This window comes from Anabrus simplex, chromosome 5 (assembly GCF_040414725.1).
Source record: "Anabrus simplex isolate iqAnaSimp1 chromosome 5, ASM4041472v1, whole genome shotgun sequence".
NCBI classification, from domain to species: Eukaryota; Metazoa; Arthropoda; class Insecta; order Orthoptera; family Tettigoniidae; genus Anabrus; species Anabrus simplex.
In genome coordinates this window covers 130,151,862-130,177,565 of record NC_090269.1, presented here as the reverse complement: position 1 = coordinate 130,177,565, position 25,704 = coordinate 130,151,862, and the positions used below count along the sequence as shown (strand labels likewise).

Here is a 25,704-nt window from a genome sequence, read left to right as displayed (position 1 = left end):
AATTAGGACTATATAGTTTTGATCTACATTAAAAAATTCTCCTACCAGGCGACTTGGCCGTGCGGTTGGGGACGCACAGTTGTGAGCTTGCATCCAGGAGATAGTGGGTTCGAAGCCCACTGTCGGCAACCCTGAAGATGGTTGCGTGGTTTCCCACTTTCACACCAGGCAAATGCTGGGGCTGTACCTTAATTAAGGCCACGGCTGCTTCCTTCCCATTCCTAGGCTTTCCTATCCCATCATCACCATAAGACCTATCTGTGCCTGTGTGATGTATAACAAATAGCAAAAAAAAAAAAACCTCCCACTTTGTTCCATGTTACACATTACGAGGAAAGCAAACTGTATTCCTTATTTCAGTTGTTTACCTCTACAATGAACAATTTTCGTCAGTGTTTTCTTAACAAAAAGCTTTACAGACATCATATCTGAATTATCTGAGATTCATTTGCATACAGTTAGCCTCTTTCCACTAATTACAAATATAAAAGCAATCAACAATACAGTCTGAAACAAATTTTGAAGAGAATATCATCAGAAAAGCCCATTCCTGCAACCTATTCTGAAATTCTGATTAAGGTCTACTCCAAAAAGAGAAATACTTTTCTGTCATGAAAATAATTTATACAGGTACTTAGAACATACATTTCATTTTGTACTTCCCAACTCCCCATTCAGCCCCTGTAGACCCTAAACATAACATTTTATTTGTATCAAAAATGGGTTAAAACAGTCATTTTTAACTCTCCGATAAAATGAACAACTTCCAGTCAACTCTAAAGACCTACAGACTCACTGCATATCTTCAAGAAATCTCAATGAAAGTAAAGCAGTTACTCTGAAGAAATTATAGCTGATTTTCTTAACAAACTGTTGTCAACTTTAAAACAAACAAAAAATTACACCGGGTGAGTTCGCTGTGCGGTTAGGGATGCACAGCTGTGAGCTTGCATTCAGGAGACAGTGGGTTCAAACCCCACTGTCAGCAGCCTTGAAGATGGCTTTCCGTAGTTTCCCTTTTTCACACCAGGCAAATGCTGGGGTACACCCTAATGAAGGTTACAATTGCTTCATTACCACTCCTAGCCCTTTCCTATCCCATCATTGCCGTAAGACCTATCTGTGTCGGTGCGAGGTAAAACAAATTGTAAAAAAAAATTACAACCTGCATTTCAAAAGAAATATATGGACTAAATATAAAATACTGGAACCTCGTTTATCTGGCCCTCATTAATCTGGAACTCCGGTTTATCCAGATCTTGGGTTTATCAGGATCGAAAATAATAAAAATTTATTTTTACTTGTACAGTATTTCTTTTACGGCGTCGACTCTTCTTTAATGTCTTTTCCACCAAGGATAGTTAAGGACAGGAATTGGAAGTAATAAGGCCATGGTCTATCAAAGGTATCGTCCCAGCGTTCGCCTGGAACTGAGAATGGGAAACGAGGAAAACCATTCACAGGACAGCCGATGTGGGATTCGAATCCACGCTCTTCTGAATGCAACACTATTAATTCGAAAACAAAATTTGAAAACGAAACCGGCGCTCCATCAGAAGAAACAATGACTTATGGAGAGACAACAATGCAGCTGGACAAACTGATGGCGTATTTAGAAACGTTGACTGAAATCACACCAGCAGAACTGTTGTTACTAAAATGTCTTCGTGATCATGCTGCGGGCAAACACTATACAAATGTAAAACAGAAAAAACTAACACAGTATTTTAGTGCATAAAACAGAGCCATAAATGTACGAAAAGTGTTCTGATATTTTTTTGTACAACTGGAAAAAGGTATTACTGTATAACTTATGTTAATAGATTATGAACCATGTACTGTATTTGTTTTCTTTTTGTTTTTTCCAGATTATCTGGCTTTTCAATAATCCAGATCAGTTCTGTTCCCACTTAATCCAGATAAACAAGGTCCTTGTGTATATTAATTAAGAATAAGACCAGTGGAGAATGATACTGATTCAGTTTTATAAAATGAAGTTGTTGTTATTAAAACTTCAATCGATAAAAAACTTATCTAAAGAAAGGAAGTTGCTGAAAATTGGGTACCAGGAAATTTATAACCACTCTGTATTTCAGCAAGTTGAATTTACAAGCTTTACAATCAAATAAAGAATGAAACAAGAAACAACACATTCAATATAAAAGCCACATTATTTCACCCCTCCAGTGTTGATTAAGGAAATATTGATGGTCCTCTTCTGTACTTGTAACATCCTCATCATCATCACTTTCATTTTTTTTCTTTTCTTTTTTTTCTCTCTCTCTCTTTTTTTTTTTGGCAAGTTGAAAGACACACTCGAGACTTCTTGATAATATTGATATAATGAAAATTTCTTTTTAATGTAATATTAACAATGCATTATGTAACTATATACAGTTAATTATATACAAATAATATCTTTCAGCCCTTCAGTCTTTTTATATTTATAAAGTAGCGTGGAGATGAATCTAATAGAACAATACGTAATAGAGAATCTTAGCTCTAATTTGTACAGGCCGGATTAAACTATCAGCACATAAAACAATACTGGAAGTATGGGTGGGTTAACATTTGTTCCATCTCTTACTTACAGTCGGCAATATAATGCAATCAACATTCTATAAAATATAAAGGAGAAGTATGCAAGATAAACCTTTTAAGTGTGATAAATGCAGAATATTGTAGTTTATAATAAATCTAGCATTCTATTATTAATTGAAAATTGCTCATTTAATACAATGTGGGTTGTTACTTTCAGTGCAACCTAAATGGGTCTTATTTATGTTGATGTTTATATATCCGACTGTAAAGGAGCGATGTTTTAACATCCTCTCTTACTCTCCTATCATTCTTCATTCTCTTAAACACATGCGCGCACGGACATACATTCTTGAGTGCATTCCTTGTATGCATATATATGGATGTATGTGTGTATGTATATATATATTTATATTCAATTATTCTTTCATGTTTCTATACAATGAACTTGATCCTGACATGTCCTGTTTCCTAACACACTTTTTTGTTGTTGCACTTTTTGTGATGTCAGCACTGCATGCAAGCATAGCAAGCCCGGCTTCATGATAGAATCGCTGTCTTATACAAGCCTTATTCTTCAATCTGGAATGTGACATTGATGCTCCTTGTACCAGTAGCTATTCACAATTAAACAGGAAGAATATGAACTTTAAAATAATTATAGATAGCTGCCTCTCTTCATTTCTTACAATAGGTTGTTGAGTGTCTGCACTGAAAATTCTGAGTGCTACTACCCATTGCTAAAAACTACTGTAACTTTGTAGTTTAATAAGAAATAATAAGTTTTCCGAGAACCACTTCCAATCATCATCGGCACTAAGAAAACACAATAATAACTTGATCACAGAACCACTAATTTGCAATGCATGGTCACATTTTTTTAAGCTAAATTTGGTCTTTGCTTTTCCACTGTTATAAAACCAAGACACTTTTACATCTTCTTCACTTTCTTCAACACGTTTCTCAGGAGAGTTTTTGTGACTCGTGTGATGTGGGTCTGCATCAATACAGATACCAAAGATTTCTGCTAAATATATGTCTTCTTCACCTTCTGGATTGGTTTGTTCTCAGCAGATGAATTTGCATTTTTCCCATTGGCATTCTTTGGTGGAACATTGAGCACTAAATTTATGGCAGCCTTATTATTCGCACAGGGAGGAAGATACGATGAGTCTGCATTCAAACCACCCTCAGTCAACCTGGAAACACACATACATTTCATTATAACAATTAATAAAGAAATAAACATGAACATTAATTAATTCTGAAGTGACTAATGCATATCTGCTGTACTAATTTATGAATGATAAATATTATTTTAAAATTTAATAATTTTTTAGATAGCTTAGTAACTAGATTTTCAAAAAAACAGTTCAGGAATCTGTATATTTTTGAAAATTAAAAATTTGGAAATTCATAGTATATTTTTTTAAACCAAAATTTGGAAATTCATAATAATATATTATATGACCTGAGGTACTAAAAATAAAAGATGAAATTCAGCAGATTCAGATCATAGCCAATGGTCTATTTATATAGTTACACAAGTTCACTTCAAGGAAATATATAGATTGCAACTGAGAGCTCAAAGCAGATATCTGTACTCCTTCACAAAAGAAAAGATTAATAAAATTACTAAATTGTGGTGATGACTAGGTCTAAGCCACTTAAACAACACAATCAAACCCATCAACACAATAGAGTAAACTGACTGTAATCTCCCTTATTTCTGTAATAGAATTATATAAAAGGTTATTTCCAACATGCAGTTCGTTACTGGTACATGGACACATTCATGTATCGCTCTATACTCATGCGCTGACTTCGTATTGGTTACGGGATTGATACACAACTGGGTTGTGCTGGAATGGATTCTGATCATGTTATGAACTGGCATGGAGTAATAACTTCTTTCTCCGTGGAACTGGAGTAGCACAGTCCAATGGAAGCTGAAATATAAACGAGAGGAGAAGGAAGTATACAAAATTTCCTTGATATTAGCCCCCAGTAATAATGCAATATTTTATTTAAATATTAAATAATGCAATATTTCTATAATTACACAATTATAGTTTTGTAATTTAGAACAGTTTTGTAATTTAGAACATATTAATGCAAAATTTAGATGCTGAGACCTATAAACAAGTTTTTATATATAGCGATTTAACCTATACTTTATCTTAGTATGTTTCAAAATTGTCCGAATTCTTCATATTGCATGCTTTCTTTCTTTAAGTCCTTTTCATCATAATGAGGAACAGTTTCTTCTGAAAAATGCACCGCATTTCAATTATATCGTGTTTATCAACCTGGTTGGGACCTTTATACAGGCCTAGTGTAACACAATACGTAAATAATTAAAGAAAGATAAGACATTAATTAACGGTACTTAAATAATTGTCATTTATTTTTATTTCTGTGAAAAATAGCAGCTCTTCTTCATATTCACTAGATGAAGATAAAGATTGTAAAAAATCGTTGTCACTCTCTATAATAACCTCTGTCGGCAGCCCTTCCGTGGTTTCCTATTTTCACACCAAGCAAATGCTCGGGCTGTACCTTAATTAAGGCCACGGCTGCTCCCTTTCCACTCCTAGCTCCGTCCTTTCCCATCGTCGCCAAATGAAAGGAAGAATATGAACTGTATATAGTTACATAATGCATTGTTAATATTACATTAAAAAGAAATTTTCATTATATCAATATTATCAAGAAGTCTCGAGTGTGTCTTTCAACTTGCCAAAAAAAAAAGAGAGAGAGAGAAAAATGACCTATCTGTGTCGGTGCAACGTAAAAAGAAAAATAATAGTAACCTCAATAAACGAACATCCAATTAAGGTATCGTAAGGAAGAAAGAAAGAAAGAAGTGTAGGGTACATCAGAAGCAATCATTCAGAGTTTCTGCGCATGTCACAGAAATACGGATCAGTACATGCTCTAGACCGCGGACTCCGACCGTTACGAACTGATGCGAAGAGTACACGGACTAATACATGAACGCAATTTTAACTGTGTTGGAAAGGATTTTTCATGCTGCGCACGAGCAAAGCGACCATGTACAGTACTGGTACAGGGACTGTGTTGGAAAGAACCTATTGTATGATAGGAGGCTCTAAAAACTAGAATTCAAATCCTGCTGGTTGAATTGAAAATGAAAAGATGTGCACTATTTGTAAAGAAGTAGTTCTAGTAATGCTCATCACTCTCATCTACAGACCATCAGGATTTAGCTCATAGTCCCACTAATTGAAAAGGAGGTTCAACCTATTCAATACTTAAAAGAAGGAGATGCAGTAATCACATTCCTATTTAAATGGGACCGGTTTCGACCTTAGTCCAGGTCATCATCAGCCGTAAAAAGATGTACAATGTTTATGAATATTGGAGGTCAGTTTCACACTTTGATAGGCACAAAGACACGACACCACATTCTGTATGCACAAAGTCACAACACTTTGTGGAAAGGATTTTTCATGCTGCGCACGAGCAAAGCGACCATGTACAGTACTGGTACAGGGACTGTGTTGGAAAGAACCTATTGTATGATAGGAGTCACAACACTTTGTGCATACAGAATGTGGTGTCGTGTCTTTGTGCCTATCAAAGTGTGAAACTGACCTCCAATATTCATAAACATTGTACATCTTTTTACGGCTGATGATGACCTGGACTAAGGTCGAAACCGGTCCCATTTAAATAGGAATGTGATTACTGCATCTCATAGTCCCACTGATGAAAATATCTGACTCAATTCTATTTCATTACAGGTTTTAGTATAAACTCATACAATGAAACATACAAGTGGAAACAGTGAGTACAATGTCTTCAATATTATCTGTCTGTACATATGAGGCGCGCTTTTTAGTAACAGCCGTTTGAAAATAACTACACAATGAAAAACGATTTTCATACACCACATTTATTTGCAGATTCTACATACTTTACTCCATTTTTCAACATAGCCGCCAAGTTTGTTTAAACACTTATCATACTTTACAACTAAGTTTTGAACACCCTCTTCATAGAAACCTGCCGCCTGCTCCGAAAACTATGATCTTGTGCTGGTACAGAGTCTGTTTGGCCTTCACCTTTACAGGCGAATGTGTGTGCCCCCATTCCATGCTCTGTTGCTTTGATTTGAAACCCATTTTTCATCTCCAATTATGATCTGACTCAACATGTCCTCACCTTCTTTGGCATAACGAGTCAACGTCATCGAACACTTAAATCTTTTGTTTTTAAGGTCCTCCGTTAGGAGTTTAGGGACCCAATGGGAGCACAGTTTCCTAAAATTTAGGTTTTAGAAACAACGGGGTGGGCGAGTCAATAATCTTGAACATTTGAGCAAGCACAGAACAGAACCGTACAGGTTAGCAACAGAGCTGCAAACGAGCACCGTTGTTCCTAAGGCATGCTGGCACGCGACGCACACGCTCGTTGCAATGTGCGCGCAAACTACTAGTGTCTACAACAAAACGGCCCTTACTTAAAAAACACGCCTCGTAAAATCCTTTAAGCTCTTCACAATGAGCAAATAATAATTATTTTGCTATCTTCTTTTAAGCCCTCAGCTGCATTCAAGCAAATTATTAACTTTCATATTTCTAAACTAGTTAACAAAGAAATTAAATAAAAAAACAAAGAAAAGCTTAGAAATTAAATACAATAATTGCTGTGACAACAACAATAGATTATCAAATAGGTATACACAATAAACTTTTGTTCATTCATGATGGCCAGTGCACTGGGGTGATTTATAAAAGGTGCAAATATGTAATTTGAATAGCAGGAGATATATTTTGTCAGAATATGTCAGTGGCATCAGTGAGATTTATATTAACTTTTCAACCAATGCAGCTTTTACCATCATTAGTTGAAAAAAGGAAAAAAAAATACATTTTTAATTTACTTTTGTCTAAATCTGCCCTGCCTGAATATATATTGAATCTTACCCTAATAGAATCTTACAAATACTGTCTGAAAAGGCTACATAGAAGCTTAATAAATTTACAGGGCAGAATGTAATTTGAGTTGTTAGTTAGCAAGCAATTGCAAAACTGTCTCTTGTTATAACCACCATAGCAGTGTCAAAGCGAGTGGATGATCTATGAAGTATGGTTTTACTCAACCTCCAACCTTGCATGCCCACCCTTTAAGTAACGCAGGCGAGCTTCCTCAAAATAAGCGTTACAACCAAATACTGTATCTCTCTTCCTCCACAATGATTTTAGAGTATCCTGATATCTAAAGCAGAACGCACGTGTTTATAGCTCTCTCTTTTACATAACTGCAAGTTTATTGTTGAAGGAGATTTCTTAAACTGTGCCTCTACCTTTCTGTGGAAGGGAGCAGTTAAGGGCCAGCTTGGCAACAACCTACTCTTAGAAACTCAGGCATGTGTTGTTAATATGAGGGCTATTTTTTTAAAAAGTAAGTACTGTTTTGTAATAAAATAAAATCCACCAAACAATGTCAGCAATTTATGTTTCATTTAATTCTACATACATTCAACTACTTTTCCACATAGTCTCCCATTTTTGTTCATTTTTGTAAACCCTTGCCATAGAAGCGTGCTGCCTGCGTTAAGAGCCAAGTCTGAACTGCTGTTTTACCGAGCTCGATAGCTGTAGTCGCTTAAGTGCGGCCAGTATCCAGTAATCGGGAGATAGTGGGTTCGAGCCCCACTGTCAGCAGCGCTGAAGATGGTTTTCCGTGGTTTCCCATTTTCACACCAGGCAAATTCCAGGGCTGTACCTTAATTAAGGCCACGACCGCTTCCTTCCAATTCCTAGGCCTTTCCTATCCCATCGTCGCCATAAGACATATCTGTGTCGGTGCGAGACATAAAGCAAAAAAATAATAATAACCTGCTGTTTTCACTTACTTATTGGTGTGGAAATGGTGACTGGCAAGGAATCTTTTCATATGAAGGAAGACTAGGTGCAGGGTATGGGGGAAGGGATCGAATTTCTGCCAGCCAAACGATTCAATGTGAGCCAGCATTCAAGCTGCAGAATGAGACAAAGCAACAATCCAGCAGACAGAAGGTCACAAAATTTATTCTGAATTGCACAATGAAGTTTCATTAAGGTTGCACGATACGTAGCTGCATTAACTGTTGTCCCTGGTGGCATGGAGTCCACTAGCAGAAAACCACATATGCCCCAAAATATGGTAACCATAATCTTGAGAGTTCAGAAAGTGAGCTTAAATTTCACTTTTGTCGGAGATGATGAGTGTGTCACCATTCGATTGATTGCTGCTTGGATTCAGTGGTTATGTGATGATGTGGTCCAATAACATGTCACCTTCTTCATGGTACTGGATCATAAATGTCAAAGCACTGGTACATTTCTTCATTTTGTGTTCCTCAGTCAGCATATCAGAACCTTCCGATTGACCAATTATTCTGACACAATTTTGTAGAGATCTGGCTTTGAAAGATGTGGAAAGTGATATGACAAGAGCTGCCTGCTTGCATGAAGAGTGGTGTCAACCTCACGCACAATATCATCGCTGATCAGAGATGGCTGACCAGAGCATGAACATTCTCCCAACCGTCCTCGAGTAACCTTACCCACTTACGGACTTTTCCATCACTAATAGCATAGGGGCCAGATCTGGTGATGTATCTCTGTTGATGGCACATTCCTTGCTGTCAAGAATCAGATAACTGACTGTGTCTTATACACGGTGAGCCACTTGATCGTCATAAGTTCCACTGCACACTACAAAACACAGTACCAAGTAGAACAGGGACAGATACAACGCAACCGTTCTATCGCAACCGTTCCCGCAACACAACTGTTGTTGAATGAAACCATCGCAAAAAAATACCAATTGCAGTGGCGCTCTGCTGTTGCATTCTTCGCCAGCACTGATAAAGTGGCGTTTCACATTTCACAACCGGTACATATACAAAAGTGCTGTTGGCAATTGTACATTTCTTGTCACTAGGGTTTTCCAATGTGACTCGCAGGTAAGGTAGGCCATTCCGGAGAGCTGCCCTGTTATTTACTGAAGTGCCTGACGTTACCGAGATCGAGAAAAGACAATGCTATGCCAGATTCAATGGCTTGATTGTTGTAAGGTACTGTTAGTTGAGTATTTTTTGAGTTAATTTTGTTAGTTATTCTAATTACCCTCCACTCAGTCATAAAATACAGAACTAATGGATCTTTAGATGCTGTAACATTTATCATTTAAAACAAATACGAAAACATATGACTACAAATCCGACACTCACAAAGGTGATCGTGAAGCTGAGAATCAGCCTTTTACGAACAACTAAGAACATAGGTATTAATCACCACTTAATAATGTCACAGTTTAAAGAAGGAAGAGAAATACAAGCATTACTCCACTTTTATATTTTTTGTGCCAGGTGGAACGCATGAAGTTTTTAAACGTGTTTCAACCATACATCAAGTTTAAGAAAATATTGATCAAAAACACATCATCTGATCTAATCCAGATTTTAACATGATATACAATGGAATGTTTTATACATTGTTTATAAATTTCAGAATTTGATGTTGCCAAGAAAAAAAGCTGTTATCAATTTTGTAAGACAACTTTTTCTCGGCTCAGGGTGGTTGGAAAATTGCATTTTTGGTCGCGTTGTATTCTTTATATATCCAACGGTTATGCTGTACGACTGTGAAATATGTAAACGAATTCAATTCCTTTATATCAGTTTGTATTTATATTGGATAGAATGATATGCATCACTGGCTGGCCGGTACAAGAAAAGACACGAGACATTGCCCAGGCGGCTGAAGCACTACCTCATTTGTATACACATTATTTTGCAACCATTTTATACAATGGCTGTCTGCACACAACAGTTTCGGCGACAACCATTGTCTAAAAGCGAATGTTTTGCCCAGCACTAGTACCGAGGTGGCAACGGGTATGTCTTTGTATGCAAAGGATGATGGGAGTCGGTGCTCATGCATGCAAAAACGAACATGTGGGATTTTAAGAGATATGGACAACCTGTGCCTAATTACAAAATAGTCTTTGTAGCTTTCAAGGGTGTTCAGAAACAAGTGTTCTGTTAGAACTCAAAGGCTGCCAGATCAGAAATTTTAATCACGTCTGGTTAATTCCTATGACTTCTCAGGGCCTAGGTATATGTGTTTATCCCAACACTCTCCTCTTCATACAACACACAACACTACTAATCACCACTCAATAGAGAATACTTTTCTCCACATGGGGCTGGAAGGGTATCAACTGTAAAACACGACCATGGTCACAGGTACGACACAGTTTACACCCGCAGCCACACCTATGTGTGGGAAAAGCAGAAGCAGAAGAAGAATGCGTTCCTTCCTTTTGGTTGTGCTTGTAGTTGGGGACTTTGAAATTCTCAGCTGATCACTTTTTGTGACACTCAGGAGCAACTGAAATAGAGATAGCTGCCGTAGTCTGGAAGTGGCGCTCTGTTCAGCCTGGTGAATGTAATAAGTGAGCAGGGCATGTAACAACAAGAATGTCAGACCTCGTACGGGCTGTAACAGTTGATTACAGGATGCGTAAGAAGACACTAGAGCTCGATTGCAGCCAGGTTGTTGGTGCTGGACAAATGGGCCACTCCATATCTGGTCCTGCAGATACTGGATTTTCCAAGGGCCACCATATCAAAACTATGCCACCAGCGTCAACTGTCATGGTGTACGACGCACTGATGACAGGGGTCGCCGTCGACTAGTGGCAATAAATGCCGGAAGAATTCAATTTTTAAAGAAAGCAAATCATGATGGATGCAGAAAATGACAGTTATTCACTTCCTTTTTTTTCTTTTTTTCCTTAAATGTATTTAATGCATTTACTCTCATGTTCCACATTCATTAGAATGGCTTCAGTCTTTCTATACCAATGATTATTATTATTATTATTATTATTATTATTATTATTATTATTATTTATACATTTTTACACTAGAGTAAGGTCTTATGAATGTAGGGACATTTTGAGTGGTCTGTAGGGACGTAATAAAATGTGAGATGGCAAAAAATAATAAATAATCTGATCTGAGGAATGAAAATGTCAGTTATTTTAGTTGCAATTGCCCAGCTGAGTGGCTCAGATGGTTGAGATTCTGGCCTTCTGACCCCAACTTGGCAAGTTCGATCCTGGCTCAGTCCGGTGATATTTGAAGGTGTTCAAATACGTCAGCCTCGTGTCGATAGATATACGGGCACGTTATAGAAATCCCGTCGGACTAAATACCAGCACTTCGGCATCTCCGAAAATTGTAAAAAGTAGTTAGTTGGACTTGAAGCCAATAATTTTTTTTGTCTTTTTTGTTTTTTAGTTGCTGGTTGTTTGACATAAGAAGACAAAATTCAATTGTAATTTTGGATCAAGCAAAGAAGCCTGCAGTCTCAATAACAAATATCTTCCACACACGAAGCACAGTACCAAGAAATGTCCATGAACGATTTAGATTTTAAAACTAACATGAAAACTTTACATGATTCCGGCTAAAAGAAATACAGTCCAGTAAAATGTTCACGCTCTTCAATTTCGTTCAATGATATAATTAATCTCTACTAATTATACCTTCTGTGGAAATAAATTATCCAATTATAATCATGCCACATTAACACAGACCAGTAATCAGACATCATTGCATGTATGTCCGCCTCCGTAGCGTAACGGTTAGTGTTATTAGCTGCCGTCCTCGGGGGCCCGGGTTCGATTCCCGGTACTGCCAGGAATTTAAGAATGGCAGGAGGGCTGGTATGTGGTTAAAATGGTACATGCAGCTCACCTCCAATGGGGGTGTGCCTAAAAAGAGCTGCACAACCTCAGGATGAGGACACGAGTTTGTTAGTGTGATTAGCTGCCGTCCTCGGGGGCCCGGGTTCGATTCCCGGTACTGCCAGAAATTTAAGAATGGCAGAAGGGCTGGTACGTGATTGAAATGGTACATGCAGCTCACCTCCAAAGGGGGTGTGCCTGAAAAGAGCTGCACCACCTCGAGATGAGGACACGAGTTTACTTACTATTGCATGTATGAAAGCTGGGTGGCTTATTGACACACCATCATAAATATTAAAACCAATGGTTGAGATAAACAGAGGTACTAAGCCAGGAAAAACACTCTACATATAAAAATTTAAAGAAGAAGAAGAAGAAGAAGAAGAAGAAGAAGAAGGGGGTTAAATGGAGTGAATTGTTGGACGAAGATAGAGGTTAAATTTATACAATCTCTGTGTGTTGACCATTATTTATTTACCTACACACCAATAGGTAGTATCTCTTTCTCTACAGGCTTCTCAACATGGACTCTTAGTGTATCACCTGATGGTGTCATGAGATAGTCCATCCATCCTCGCATGCAGTTACTGCTAAGTGTATGATGTTGAAATGAAATGACGTTTGGCTTTTAGTGCCGGGAGTGTCTGAGGACAAGTTTGGTTCGCCAGATGTAGGTCTTTTGATTTGACACCCGTGGGCGACCCGCGCGTCCTCATGAGGATGAAATGATGATGAAGACGGCATATACACCCAGCCCCCGTGCTGGCCGAAATTAACCAATTATGGTTTAAATTCCCGACCCTGCCGGGAATCGAACCCGGGACCCCTGTGACCAAAGGCCAACTTAGCCATGGAGCTGGACAAAATTCGTGTCCTTATCCTTAGTTGGTGCATCCCTTTTCAGGGACACCCCCAATGGAGGTGAGCTGCATGTACCATTTTAACCACATAACAGCCCTCCTGCCATTCTTAAGTTTCTGGGAGTACTAGGAATCGAACCCAGGCCACCGAGGATAGCAGCTAATAGTGCTGTTATGCTATGGAGGCAGACTGTATGATGTTGATAGCATATCTTATCGCATCCTACACATTTTCAAACAGGAAGAGATCGGGTGATGCAGCAGGCCAAGGAATGATGTCTAAGTCTCGAAGACAAACTCTGGACATTACAATAGTGTGTTGTTAAGCATTATCATGTTGAAAATTGCACACAACAGAGAGTTCAAGTAAGTAGGATAACAGTTTGAAGGACCGGCTGAATGTATCGTTGGGAGGTTCAATTGCCCGTGAAGAATACTCGAGGTCATTTGGCACTGTAAGCAATCAGGACTTCTAAGTTGTGACTCTCAAAACTAAACCACCAGTCTTGGTACTGGCGAGCGTGCCTGCACATATGGATTCACTGGTCATATCCACTAAGACCGAAGTGGGACTTGTTAATGAATACCACTCCTGCCTCCTTGGCACAACATCATTACAATCTTTGCTAATGATGATAAGATATTAAAGGAAATTACCAACGATCAGCATGAACGAGTCCTTCATCACGCAGTCATTGTCTGGCAACGGTGCAAGAAGACATAGGATTAACCACATTAGCCATAGAGGATGTCACGACCCTTCAGATGTCCAAAAGTGTGTATGTTCGCTCATTTCAAGTCTGGTGGAGGATCTTTCAATCCTCTCTTCTTACCATGCGTTTACTTTATCTTTCAGAACCTTCCTATCGACAGCAAGTGCCTCTTGGAACCACTAAGGTTGCAACATTTTGCAGTGGTAACATTAACACAATGATATGCTGAGCAATGAGCCAGCTTCATGGAGGCCTACAATGTCCACATGCTCACACTGTCTGTGAACTTTCCTCTGAGGTCTATCCAGTTCCAAAGAATCACTTGATAGATGAGTGACAGTGACAAGTCCACACCACGGACGCCCTTACACAACCGGAAAGCTGCCGAGATATGGGTATGCCCTGGTGGCAAATTATGCGTAGTGGGGTGTGAAATATGAATCATTGGCACGTCCAACGATGTAGGACTTACCCACCGAGTCTGAATCCGTTCAAAACATTAATTTGGGTGCGACTATTTTTTAATTTTTGGTCTCAGAGAGTCCGGTATACTCACTAATTCCTTTTTTGTCTGGCCCGGCGGTGTTGGGGGCAACGCGTCCGCCTGGCACCCGGCAGCCCCGGGTTCGATTCCCGGCCCGGTCAGGGGTTTTTAATTGTAAATGATTAATATCCCTGGCCTGGGGACTGGGTGTTTGTGTCGTCCTTAACGTTCCTTTCCTCACATTCTACACTTTACACCTCCACCATTTACATAACACACGCAGGTTCCTCACATATGGTGCAAGTAGGGGCAAAAGATCTTCATAGGTCGACACCCCGAACAAATAGCATTAAAAAAAATACTTTTTTCTCTCTGATCATTCACAACGTGAATACGACAGTTTTCTGTGATTGTTACATTTTCCAGAATTAATATTAATTTCCAGTTAGAACACCAATACACAGTACAAGATCAAAGAATGAGATTCCCCTGAACATTCATATTTTAAAAGATAAGAAATAAAAATAAAAGCTTGGAGTTATACGAGATTCTTAAATTAAGTTTCAAACCACAGAACCTAACTGGAATCTGAGCCACTGAAACATGAATTTCTATTTCAATATAATTTTGCCTGCTTTGGCCTGGCTACCTGGGCATGAAGCTAGTGATGAAGTCACTCAGTTACCACGCCCATCCAGTAATTAATCTCTCTATCTCGGAGGTTAGTGTGCCTATCTACAAATCTAACGTCTCAGGTTTCAGTACTACAGAACGGAATGTTTTCAGTTCAATCTGTTCTGAATATTTCAAGAGTATAACAAACTGCGGTACTCCCAAAATACAATCTCAAATTTATGAAATAATGCTCCATTCATTCAATGAAGCCAACGGCCGTAGCCGTGTTGAAACACCGGATCCCGTGAGATCCCTGAAGTTAAGCAACACTGGGCGTGGTCAAGATATGGATGGGTTGCCATGCGCTGTTGATTGGGGGTAAGGGAATGGAGGAGCGGAAAGGAACTGGCCACCCTACCGCACGGAAACTCCAGCTCAGGCACACCTCTGCGGAGGTTCAGACCTGCCTTCGGGCAGAATACACCCTTATCTTACCATTCAATGAACATATATACCATACAATGCAAAACTCTACACAAACATGCCAGGTACAGAAATACAAATACACAGTATTGAAATAAAATCATTCCATAAAAAATCATAACAGTAAAGTAACAACAATTGTATAAAAATCAAAATATTACAAAACTAGTTGCTGTGCATTATAGACAACCTCTTCAAAATATCAAGAAAGAACTGTAATTGTCCAAAATGTACAGTACATGCAACACTGATAGTGTCAAGCTGTTTAAAAGAATATTAACTGCATGCAGTGTTTTGTTGAAGTATCCACTACCAAATTCAATATTAATGATTTCTAAGAGCTTAAATTAGGCTCACACCTAATCTATATATATTTCAAAATGTCTGAGTTGCATGCTACTACACAGTAAGTTAATAGGATTTTACATCTTGTCATGATAGACTTTTATTTCTGCATAGTTAAAATACTACCATACTTATGTGGCTGATTGAGAATACTATTTCATCATAAAAATGAATACACTGTACATGTATTTGAATGATGTTTGTAATCATTTCATTTCTGAAGTACAACAAAATCTTCAACTACTATCCTACACACACTATTTTTTAAACATTCTGTTTTATCCAATATAGCCAGAAGTATCCTTTAGAAATGAGTGAAACTCAAGAACTGCAATAAATACTCGTATAAAGATTTACAATTCTAATAATGAACTGTAGTGAGAATAAGGCAACTAGTTCAGAACCTCAAGCCTAACTTTATGAAACTTTCAGTACAATGTATCAACAGTTAAAGGAAGTTACTAGTATGATTTTGTGTTGTTTCCTAAACTGTTAAGAAACCATAATCTTACACTGAAGAAACATTATGTCATTTCTGACTGGAATGAAAGGCATATCCCTAATTACTAACATCAGGAGAACAGGATGGCTTAAAAGCAGTAATGTCAATGCATCGGTTGCTTCCTCTGTTGGAGAGACTGCGCACATCTTCATAGACACTATAACCTTGACCTCTCAAAGCGTGAGCTATTACTGATCTTGCTATGGTATGGCATGAGGTGCGTAGTAAAACACCATGTGGACAGGCTCCCAGAACGTGTGAAAGAGTTTCAAACTCTCTGTGGCAATGCTGACAGAAGCTGTTGTCCTGGGATTTGCCAGGTACAGTACGCACAGCAGACACATTGGCATTCATTTTTATTGCCTCACACCATTCATTGCAGGACAGGCCTTCATGATTATGAATCCATGTATTTGCTGGGATATACTGTTAAATAGGACTAGACTTTTGCCCTTATGCTCTTTCTTGTTCCAGTTGTCGAAAGCTCTTCTTCTCAGTTTGAGTTGAACTTTCCTTGTATCTACAATACCAGGCCTTTTGTCTCAAACAGATAGAGTTTCTGCTATATACTCAATGCAGCGAGGCTCATGCTGATTTCTTAATGGAAGTTCTCGATTAGCATAAAAAAGACGTAATTGAAAATGGGTAAAATTATGCATGCATTAATATGTTGCATATAGTGTATATTTCCCATGATGCACAGTTCAAACCCAGATCATTAAATTTTATTTCAGAGTATATCATATCATTCAGGACATCCATGGGAAGTTTCAAAATTTCCTTTAATGCTCCCCTAACCATAATATCGGCATCATTTATAAATTTAATTGGAATCTTTTGTGGTGTCCACTGCCTGAAATTTGTGTACTAAACTGCGACAGATTGAAGTGTTCATGATTACAAATTTTGAATTGGACTGCAAAAGCGATGAAGAAATTAGAAGCTCTAAGGTGGATTTTTTTAGCTTATTTAGGACCTTGACAAACAGAAAGTAATTTAACTTGAGAAACTGACACCAAAATATTTTTCCCTTCAGCCATCTTTCATCTCCTGAACAGTTGTTCTTCTTGTAGGTGACCATGTTTGATACATGTTCCTTTACATTTTCCAATATTGAGGTTAGTCCAATTTCTTGTAAGTGATGTATGGCAGCATGAACAAGTAATAAAACTGACTCAGAATCTTTTCCAATAATAACTTCATCATCGGAAAAATTTAATACTGTTAGGGATTCATGATCTGGACTCAACTGAAAGCCATGTTGGGCAGATATCAATGTTTCACTCAGGTCATCTCCAGAATATGATTGATGGTGAGATTAAACAGGGTCGGCAACAAAGGAGAACCTTGCATAACTCCCCTAGTTATCAAGAGAGGTCTTGTTTTGCTTCCCTGTGTCTCAATTTGTATGATATTTCTTGTTTGCAGATTCATGATTAAATTTGCAAGTTTGGTTGATATTGGTATTGCCTTTAGTGTCTCTTTTAAATAAGCATGACCAATGTTGTGAAAGACTTTCTGTTTATCTAAGAATATAGTAGTCATATTGGTTTGTTAGTTTTTGGCTTCCAGTATAATAATTTTGTGTAGCTATTTCTAGCCGGGTTCAGCCCTAGTAAGGAAGACCCTCAAATGAGGGTGGGTGGCATCAGCCATGTGTTATTGTGGTGGAGGATAGTGTTCTGTGTGGTGTGTGAGTTGCAGGGATGTTGGGGACAGCACAAACATCCAGCCTCCGAGCCAAGGGAAGTAACCATTTAAGGTTAAAATCTCCAACCCAGCCGGGAATCAAACCCAGGACTCCTGTGATCAAATGCCAGCATGCTAACTACTTAGTCATGGAGCCGGACGGCTTCACAGTGAAGAGAGTGGAGTATGGCATGTTGATATGCATGCCAGAGGAGTTGGTAAATCCTCTTGGATTGGGGTCCTGGATTGGGGTACAATAGGGCTCTGGTAATTTGAGTTAATTGGGACTGGCACCACCTCAAATTACAAAAACTCTGATTACATAGAAATAGGACCAAATCAAAGGGTAATACATGAATATCACATTTGGGAGATAGTGGCTTCGAACTCACTATGGTGGGTTTTCCATGGTTTCCCATTTTAATTAAGGCCACGGTCGCTTCTTTCCCACTCCTAGCCTATTTCTATCCCCTCATCGCCATAAGACCTATCTGTGTTGGTACAACGTAAAACAAATTGTAAGAAAAGAAAGATTCATGAATAAATGTTTAATAATTACAAAATGGTTAAACAATTGCATACCTGCCAACCCTTCTGATTTACCTGGAAACTTTCTGTTTTTTAACTAGTCTTCCGGTTTTCTGATTTAATTTTACTTCTTCCTATTTTTGAACAATATAACCTCCAGTACAGTCAATACTCTTTGCCTAGGATAAATTCTTATATGCTTGTGCAATTTACACAACCTAATTTTCAAGCGTATTTATTTGATGCTTTATTTGGTGAGTGTATAGCCCGTCCGCCGGCGTGTATCGTGTTTCCCTCTCACTGCAGCAGCGCGTTTGCCCTACAGCTGGGAGTTCGGGACAGCAATCATTCTACAAGCAAGAGAGATGACCGACTCCGCTGTTTAACATCGTTCTGTGTGTAGTTTCGTTGGAGGTGTAGGCCAAACGTTTTTCCTTGCAGTTCTGTGTTTTTCCCCCTGTCGAAGTTGTAATAATGTACGAGACATATTGATGTGTTTTGTATGTGGTACTTTTGTGTATTTCAGTGCATTAATGTTCATTCTTACTTCATAATTTTATTGACTTGAATGTATTTCAGGGAGTTGTGTCAGTGACATTTTCTCTTCACGTTATGGCCATAAATCATAAACGTTATCTCCAACTGTTCAGAAATACCTATAAAATTGAATTTCCATTCATTTTACAGTCTAATAAAGGAAACTTATGTATTTTATTCCGTATGTCGGTGTGATACTGTATAAATATTATTCATAGATGTATGTCATAAATGAGAATGTTTAGGTAAAATTTCTTGTATATAAAATAAAATACAAAGTTTATTCCACCTACTCAATACTATACAGTAATTGCAATGTTTATAAATACATTACAATATATTAACAAGGTACTAGTTTCGACCCTATATGGGTCATCATCAGCCTAACTAAGATACTTATGGATATGCCGAAGTCCTAAGACAGAATTACAATGTGGAAATGGGATTTAAAAGAATGAACTGTGTATGTGATGCGATGATGTACATATAAGATGGTGGAATGATGAGCTGTTATAGGTGAAATAATGTTGTGCTTATCAGTGACAAATAAAAAAAAGCACAACATTATTTCATCTATAACAGCTCATCATTCCACCATCTTATATGTACATCATCGCATCACATACACAGTTCATTCTTTTAAATCTCATATTCACAATGTAATTGTGTCTTAGCACTTCGACATATCCATAAATATCTTAGTTAGGCTGATGATGACCCATATAGGGTCGAAACTAGTACCTTGTTAATATATTTTATTGTATTTATAAACATTGCAATTACTGTATAGTATTGAGTAGGTGGAATAAACTTTGTATTTTATTTTATTTTATATGTAATCTTAATTCAATACAGAACCAATAATGAAGTTTAAAACCTTGAAAAATTTCTTGTAACCATTTTTTATGTTTTCTTAGTTTAAGATTTTAAATTTAATGGTGAAGTCGCACTGTAACAGTAAATATGTAGGCCTTTTATCTTGTCCTTTTTTCATCGAGATTGTGGCGCAATGTACCCTATGTACATGATGAAATCCAAGAATTTTAAAAAATCTTCCTATTTTTGATTTTTAAAAGTTGGCAGGTACGAATATGGTACACACCTGTGTTAGATATGGGCTAACAGTATCAAATTTAAAAGAAATACAAATTTAAATTTTAAAGAAATTGTCCAGAATCTTTTGTTTTAAAATAGAACCTTGTTTTTGAGCGGCAGTGTCATGTCATCTTCTAAGAAGCATAAGAGCACAGTATCAGTTGCTGTGTCTAGTACTGCCAAACCCTTGGTTGGTGGAGTCTCTTCAGGCACTTCTTTGCCACCACTGTCTTCAGCAGAGTCACTCACCATTTCAACAATTGAAACATTGTTCAAGGTTCCTAGTAAAGTACAGGTACACACACTACTGATTGTAATAACAGTCAGCCGGCCTCAAATTTATTTTTAGCGACACCTGTCGCTCGGTGGAGGTTATTTTTCTGACAGGAAATCACACCCAAGTCATGGAGGGATGAACAAAGAAGCAAGCACATGGACTCCACAAAAATCAGCGTAAATATATCTGACAGTCTGTAGCAGTGGAGTGGGTGCAAGGTTCTATTGTAAATATAAAACCCACTTGTGAGAAAGGCACAGTCGGGGTTCTACTGTATTTTGTTGAAGTTTAATTTTCGTAAGACTGGCCTGAATTACATGGAACCTTGAACTACTGGGGCTCTACTGATACTACCACTGTTATTACCTTGTCGTTGCTTGAAAATGTCTTATCTTCTTCTGTTACATTTCTTGTATTTGATCTTACCCCAAAATTTCTCAACTACACTCACCAGTGACTGTGTATGAATGTAAATCCCTAGAACTTTCAAAGCCTGCAATGCCTGATAGGATAATGGCTGCACAATGGCAGTCTTCACCTTCTCGATCTTCACAATGCGTTACTACATTTAGGTTGTCATCATCTGAGGAGTGTTCAACAGCAATGCACATTACCCCTGTGGGTTGAGCAGTGGAAGAATATACACACGGTACCTCCTGCCAGGTCGTAAGAGGCAATTAAAAGAGGACCCAGGGGCACACAAGGGTTGGTGACCACAGGGTCCGATATTTCTTCCACTTACTTATGGCAAGCTCCTCACTTTTATCTTTCCTATCCGACCTCCCTTGGTCGACTCTTGTTTTCTTCTGACTTTATGGTATTACTTTAAGAAAGAAATACAATTCTTTAAAAGAATAAATTTTGATATGTCCACTTGTTCACAGCAACGTTGATACAAGCCACTTACAACTGAATGGAATTTACACTCACAGAAACTAGTAGGACTAGCACAGGTTTCAATACTTTATGGGTCATCTTCAGATAGTATACATGAAACAAAGACAGACTGTGAGACCCCATTCTATGGTTTCAGGCTAAATATCTTCCAAACACATTTTCAGAATATGGATCAGATTTAGAAGATTCATATTAATCACAAATTTACCCATTTCAATACCCATAATGATCCTGGTGAAAGCTTCTTTCCAATATTAATGTTTTAAATTTCTTATCACAGCTCGGTCCATGGGCTGTAGTTCTGATGTGATGTAGAAGGCAGGTAGACAAGTTTTACTGGTTTTAGATTGTAGACAAAGGTGAGCAGGTCAGTACTCAAGAAAAAAGAGAAAAGTTAGACTTTTGTATTTTCCTGGTTGACTGTGGTAGCAATTTTTGGAATACAGGATTAAAAAACAGAAATGGAAAACAGCTTTCTCTTTGGAGCCAGGGGTGGCATAACTGACTTTGTCCACAAGATACTAATGGAACTAGGTCTCCCATCAATGTCCTCAGCAACATGATCTTAGTTATGATAAAGGACTCTTTAAGCTTGTTTCTTCATCATCATGTCTATTACTAGCTCCCACCTAGCATTGGGACTTCCAGATTACCTTATCTGAAACACCAACCACTGTACATTGTATCAGCTATAACACATAGTCTGGTAATCTGGATCCTTGCAGTCACCTGCAGATTTATTTCTCTCTCCAAGATCTTTTGTTGTCTTCATATAAAATAAACAAGTATTCAACACCTAATAATTTGATTTAGCTTATTCAGCATGTATTTTACTACCAGCACCTGTCATGTTTGCTGCTACCATTACTGTAATTCTTTACCTTTTCTCCACCTCGGCACTTATTAACTTTAATAACCAGGGTTTTAACCAGCAACCATTTAAAAAAAGAGTCCATTTCGTCCATATTGAAGATGTCTTCTGGTGTAGCCTCCTAATAGATCAGGAAGAACATGTTTTCTATACTTCTTGCATGCAATTTCAGAAAATGTAATTCTTCCTCTCTAGCAAATTTTTTGGATTGCTTCTGAATATCTGTAGATACAGGAATATTTTTATTCTGGACATTCTGCTATCACTGTACCTTGATGAGCTCCAGCTGTGGATGGATAGCTTTATGATTAGTCTTTTTCACTGCAGCAGACACCAGATTCATTAACTGCCTTCAAAAGCTTGTTCTTGCCTTTTACACACATCAACAGAATGCTATTTTGAACATTGTATCTTCTTACTTTTAATTAATGTCTCTACTTCAAACATAAAATTCACTTTACCACACAGTCACAACATGATTAATTTTCCCTTTTGTTCATCCATCTTTGAAAGAACTGGTTCTGTAGATTTATCTCACACTACTTATCAATATGATGGACAACAGTTGTGAATGAAAGAAACTGTCACTCGAACAACTCTGTGTATGTGTGGTGGGGGGGCGGGAGACCAAGTCCTGTCAATGTGACTGACAAGGAAGAACTACCGTAAGCTACACTAACTGAATTTCACTGACATTATTAAGCCATACATAATATTGCTTTGTATAAAACTACGCACTGTATTTGAAGAACAAAATAAATGTAGTAACTGGGAACATAACTTAAGCTCCAAGATACTGAAAAATTTGAGTTAAAGAAATTTGTAAAGTACAATAACTGAAGTTCATTAATTAAAGTTCATTTAGGAAGTAAAACATTATTTTGATATAAAGTATCAAAAAATTGAGTACCAACTAGAAGTTCAGCTTATCAAGGTTCTACTGTACATTAACATTTCTAATACAACCATTAAGTTCAATCTGTTGAAAAAGAATTACAAAATTGATGAAATCATTATAACATACCTGTAAAAAAGAACTATTAATATTCTATTTCCAATATTTTCTTTTACAGGTATGTTACAGTGTTTTCATAAATTTTGGAATAATATTTTATTAATGCTTTCTTTTATTTTGATATAAAGTATCAAAAAATTGAGTACCAACTAGAAGTTCAGCTTATCAAGGTTCTACTGTACATTAACATTTCTAATACAACCATTAAGTTCAATCTGTTGAAAAAGAATTACAAAATTGATGAAATCATTATAACATACCTGTAAAAAAGAACTATTAATATTCTATTTCCAATATTTTCTTTTACAGGTATGTTACAGTGTTTTCATAAATTTTGGAATAATATTTTATTAATGCTTTCTTTTACAGGTATGTAACAATGTTACAGGTACATAATTCATGTTCCAACAAGCTGAAAAACTTAATGGTTATATTAACTAAGAATGGATTTAATCTTAACAGATTAAAACTGTGACATAACAGAAAATTACAAGAAGGGCAAATACAGAAGAAATTTTTCACTCTTACAGGCCATATTCCAATTCACTACTGAACTTTCAAGACAGCAGACCATTGAAAATGCCAAGAAGAGTTTCCAATAAAACCCAACTGGACCATGCCAGACAAGCCTGGATAATCTCTCCGATATATATTCATCATGATGCTGGTCATGTTACAAAAAGGGTGTTTAGTTTCTCCAAGTTCAATTCTTTCTCCTTTATTTTATCTTGAAAATCAGCTTATTATTAGAATGTGAAACAGTTACATTTTGAAGCTGTGGCAATAAAATGGATTCTCTGCTATCTCCCATTATACTATAATACATAGAAGTACTTAGTATTTATAAATAAAGCTACAGAAGAAGTTACTCTGCTTTGATCCCCACCCTCATTAATTGCCATGCAAGGGAGGCCTTAGATATCTTCAAAAGGCATCTAGTTTTTATCACTAGGATAACATGAAAGACTTTTCTGGGCAGCTGATATAGAAATCAAATCCACAATTTTCCCATTATTTGAGATAATAGCCAGAGGTACCGAGATTTTTACTACTGATTATATACAGTACTTTGATGTTATTGTAATAGTGAGAAGTGATTCTTCAGAATGCAGCACATTACCGGTAATTCAAATTGTAATTTAGTAATAATTAAGAAAACTTATAACTCTGTGCTTTGTCAAAACGTTGTTTATTCAAGTCATTAGGAACGAACCTTAATATATAGAAATAAAACCTAATTATTTTGCTTAACTAAACCTCTGTGAGTAAACAACTTGGATATAATCCACTTTGAATCATCATATATTGTTCTGATCCACACATGGTGATTTGAGGTAATTAATTCGTCGGATAGTGATGTAAAGCCTTGAGCAGACTCCTTGGGGCTATTCGACAGAAGTAGACTATGTACCAGCATCGGGTTTCACCCTCTCCCTTCCTATCATATATCACATCATTCACTTCATATCATGAACCACTCTGATGAGGTTGACGCCAGGAAGGGCATCTGGTTGTAAAAACTCGCTTTCGAAGATTCATCTAACATCATACTCAATCCCATAAAGAAATGGGACAAGGGTTGGACATACATACATACATACATACATACATACATACATACATACATACATACATACATACATGCATACATACATACATACATACATACGAAGGGGTACCCAAAAATAACCAGAATAACATTGCCGTGGATGAAGCTTGTGTAGTATGCATTTCTGCCACTAGGCGTGTATAGAGCAACTCATTGCCAGTTCAGTGCCACCTGTGTTGTCGACCTAGCTTGTTCTGTTGATGTGCAGTTATTGTTTTTGCTAGCACTGTTTTGTTCTTGTTTCGTTTTCTATGATGGCAAGTTTAAGTGAACAATGTGCAGCTGTGAAATTTGGAAGTTTTTAGAAGATTGTGCAACAGTGTTCGTAAAAAAAGACCCAATTTGGGGCAGACAGGAAACCGGTTCTTCCACCATGACAACACATCTGCACACACAGCCATCTCTGTTAGACAGTTTTTGGCTAAAAATGGCATGGTTCTGCTGCCCCACGCACCTTACTCATCTCACCTGGCTCCATGCGACTTTTTCTTATTTCCGTGCATGAAAAGGGGCATGAAAGGTCACCAATTTGACAACATTGAAGAGGTCAAGAAGAAAATGAGGAAGGGGCTGTCAGCCATTTCTAAAGATGACTACAAAAAATGTTACAGCTTTAATTTTTTTATTTTTTTTACCCCCTCGTACACTGCCCTGATCCATCAATACTGTCATAGCTTCTTGCCTTTGTCAGCCGCACTAATAAACTTTCTTTTGAATCCAATGGATCTTGCAAGGTGGCAAATGTTTAGGTCAATGAATACAAGTTTTACACTGCTTGCAGTCCTAACTTATATGTATCAATAAAGATAAGAATGATACTCAAGAGTGCTTATCTGTACTGTCATCTTCAGAAAGAGCAGGCATATTCATATTTC

General features: G+C 37.4%; 1 protein-coding gene across 9 annotated transcripts in view; it reads right to left on the bottom strand.

Annotated features, from left to right (window-relative positions):
- Positions 1-2,073: 2,073 nt before the first annotated feature.
- The window catches only part of LOC136873840 (semaphorin-1A), a 923,904-nt gene continuing 900,273 nt past the window's right edge, over positions 2,074-25,704 (bottom strand). For 6 of the 9 annotated variants that reach the window (XM_067147109.2, XM_067147111.2, XM_067147112.2 and 3 more), the window contains one exon: positions 2,074-3,737. In XM_067147109.2, the coding sequence (XP_067003210.2) occupies positions 3,566-3,737 (172 nt within the window). In that variant the 3' untranslated portion in view covers positions 2,074-3,565. The remainder of the gene's footprint in view (positions 3,738-25,704) is intronic. The other 3 variants (XR_010860177.2, XR_010860178.2, XM_067147113.2) reach the window with 2 other exon arrangements.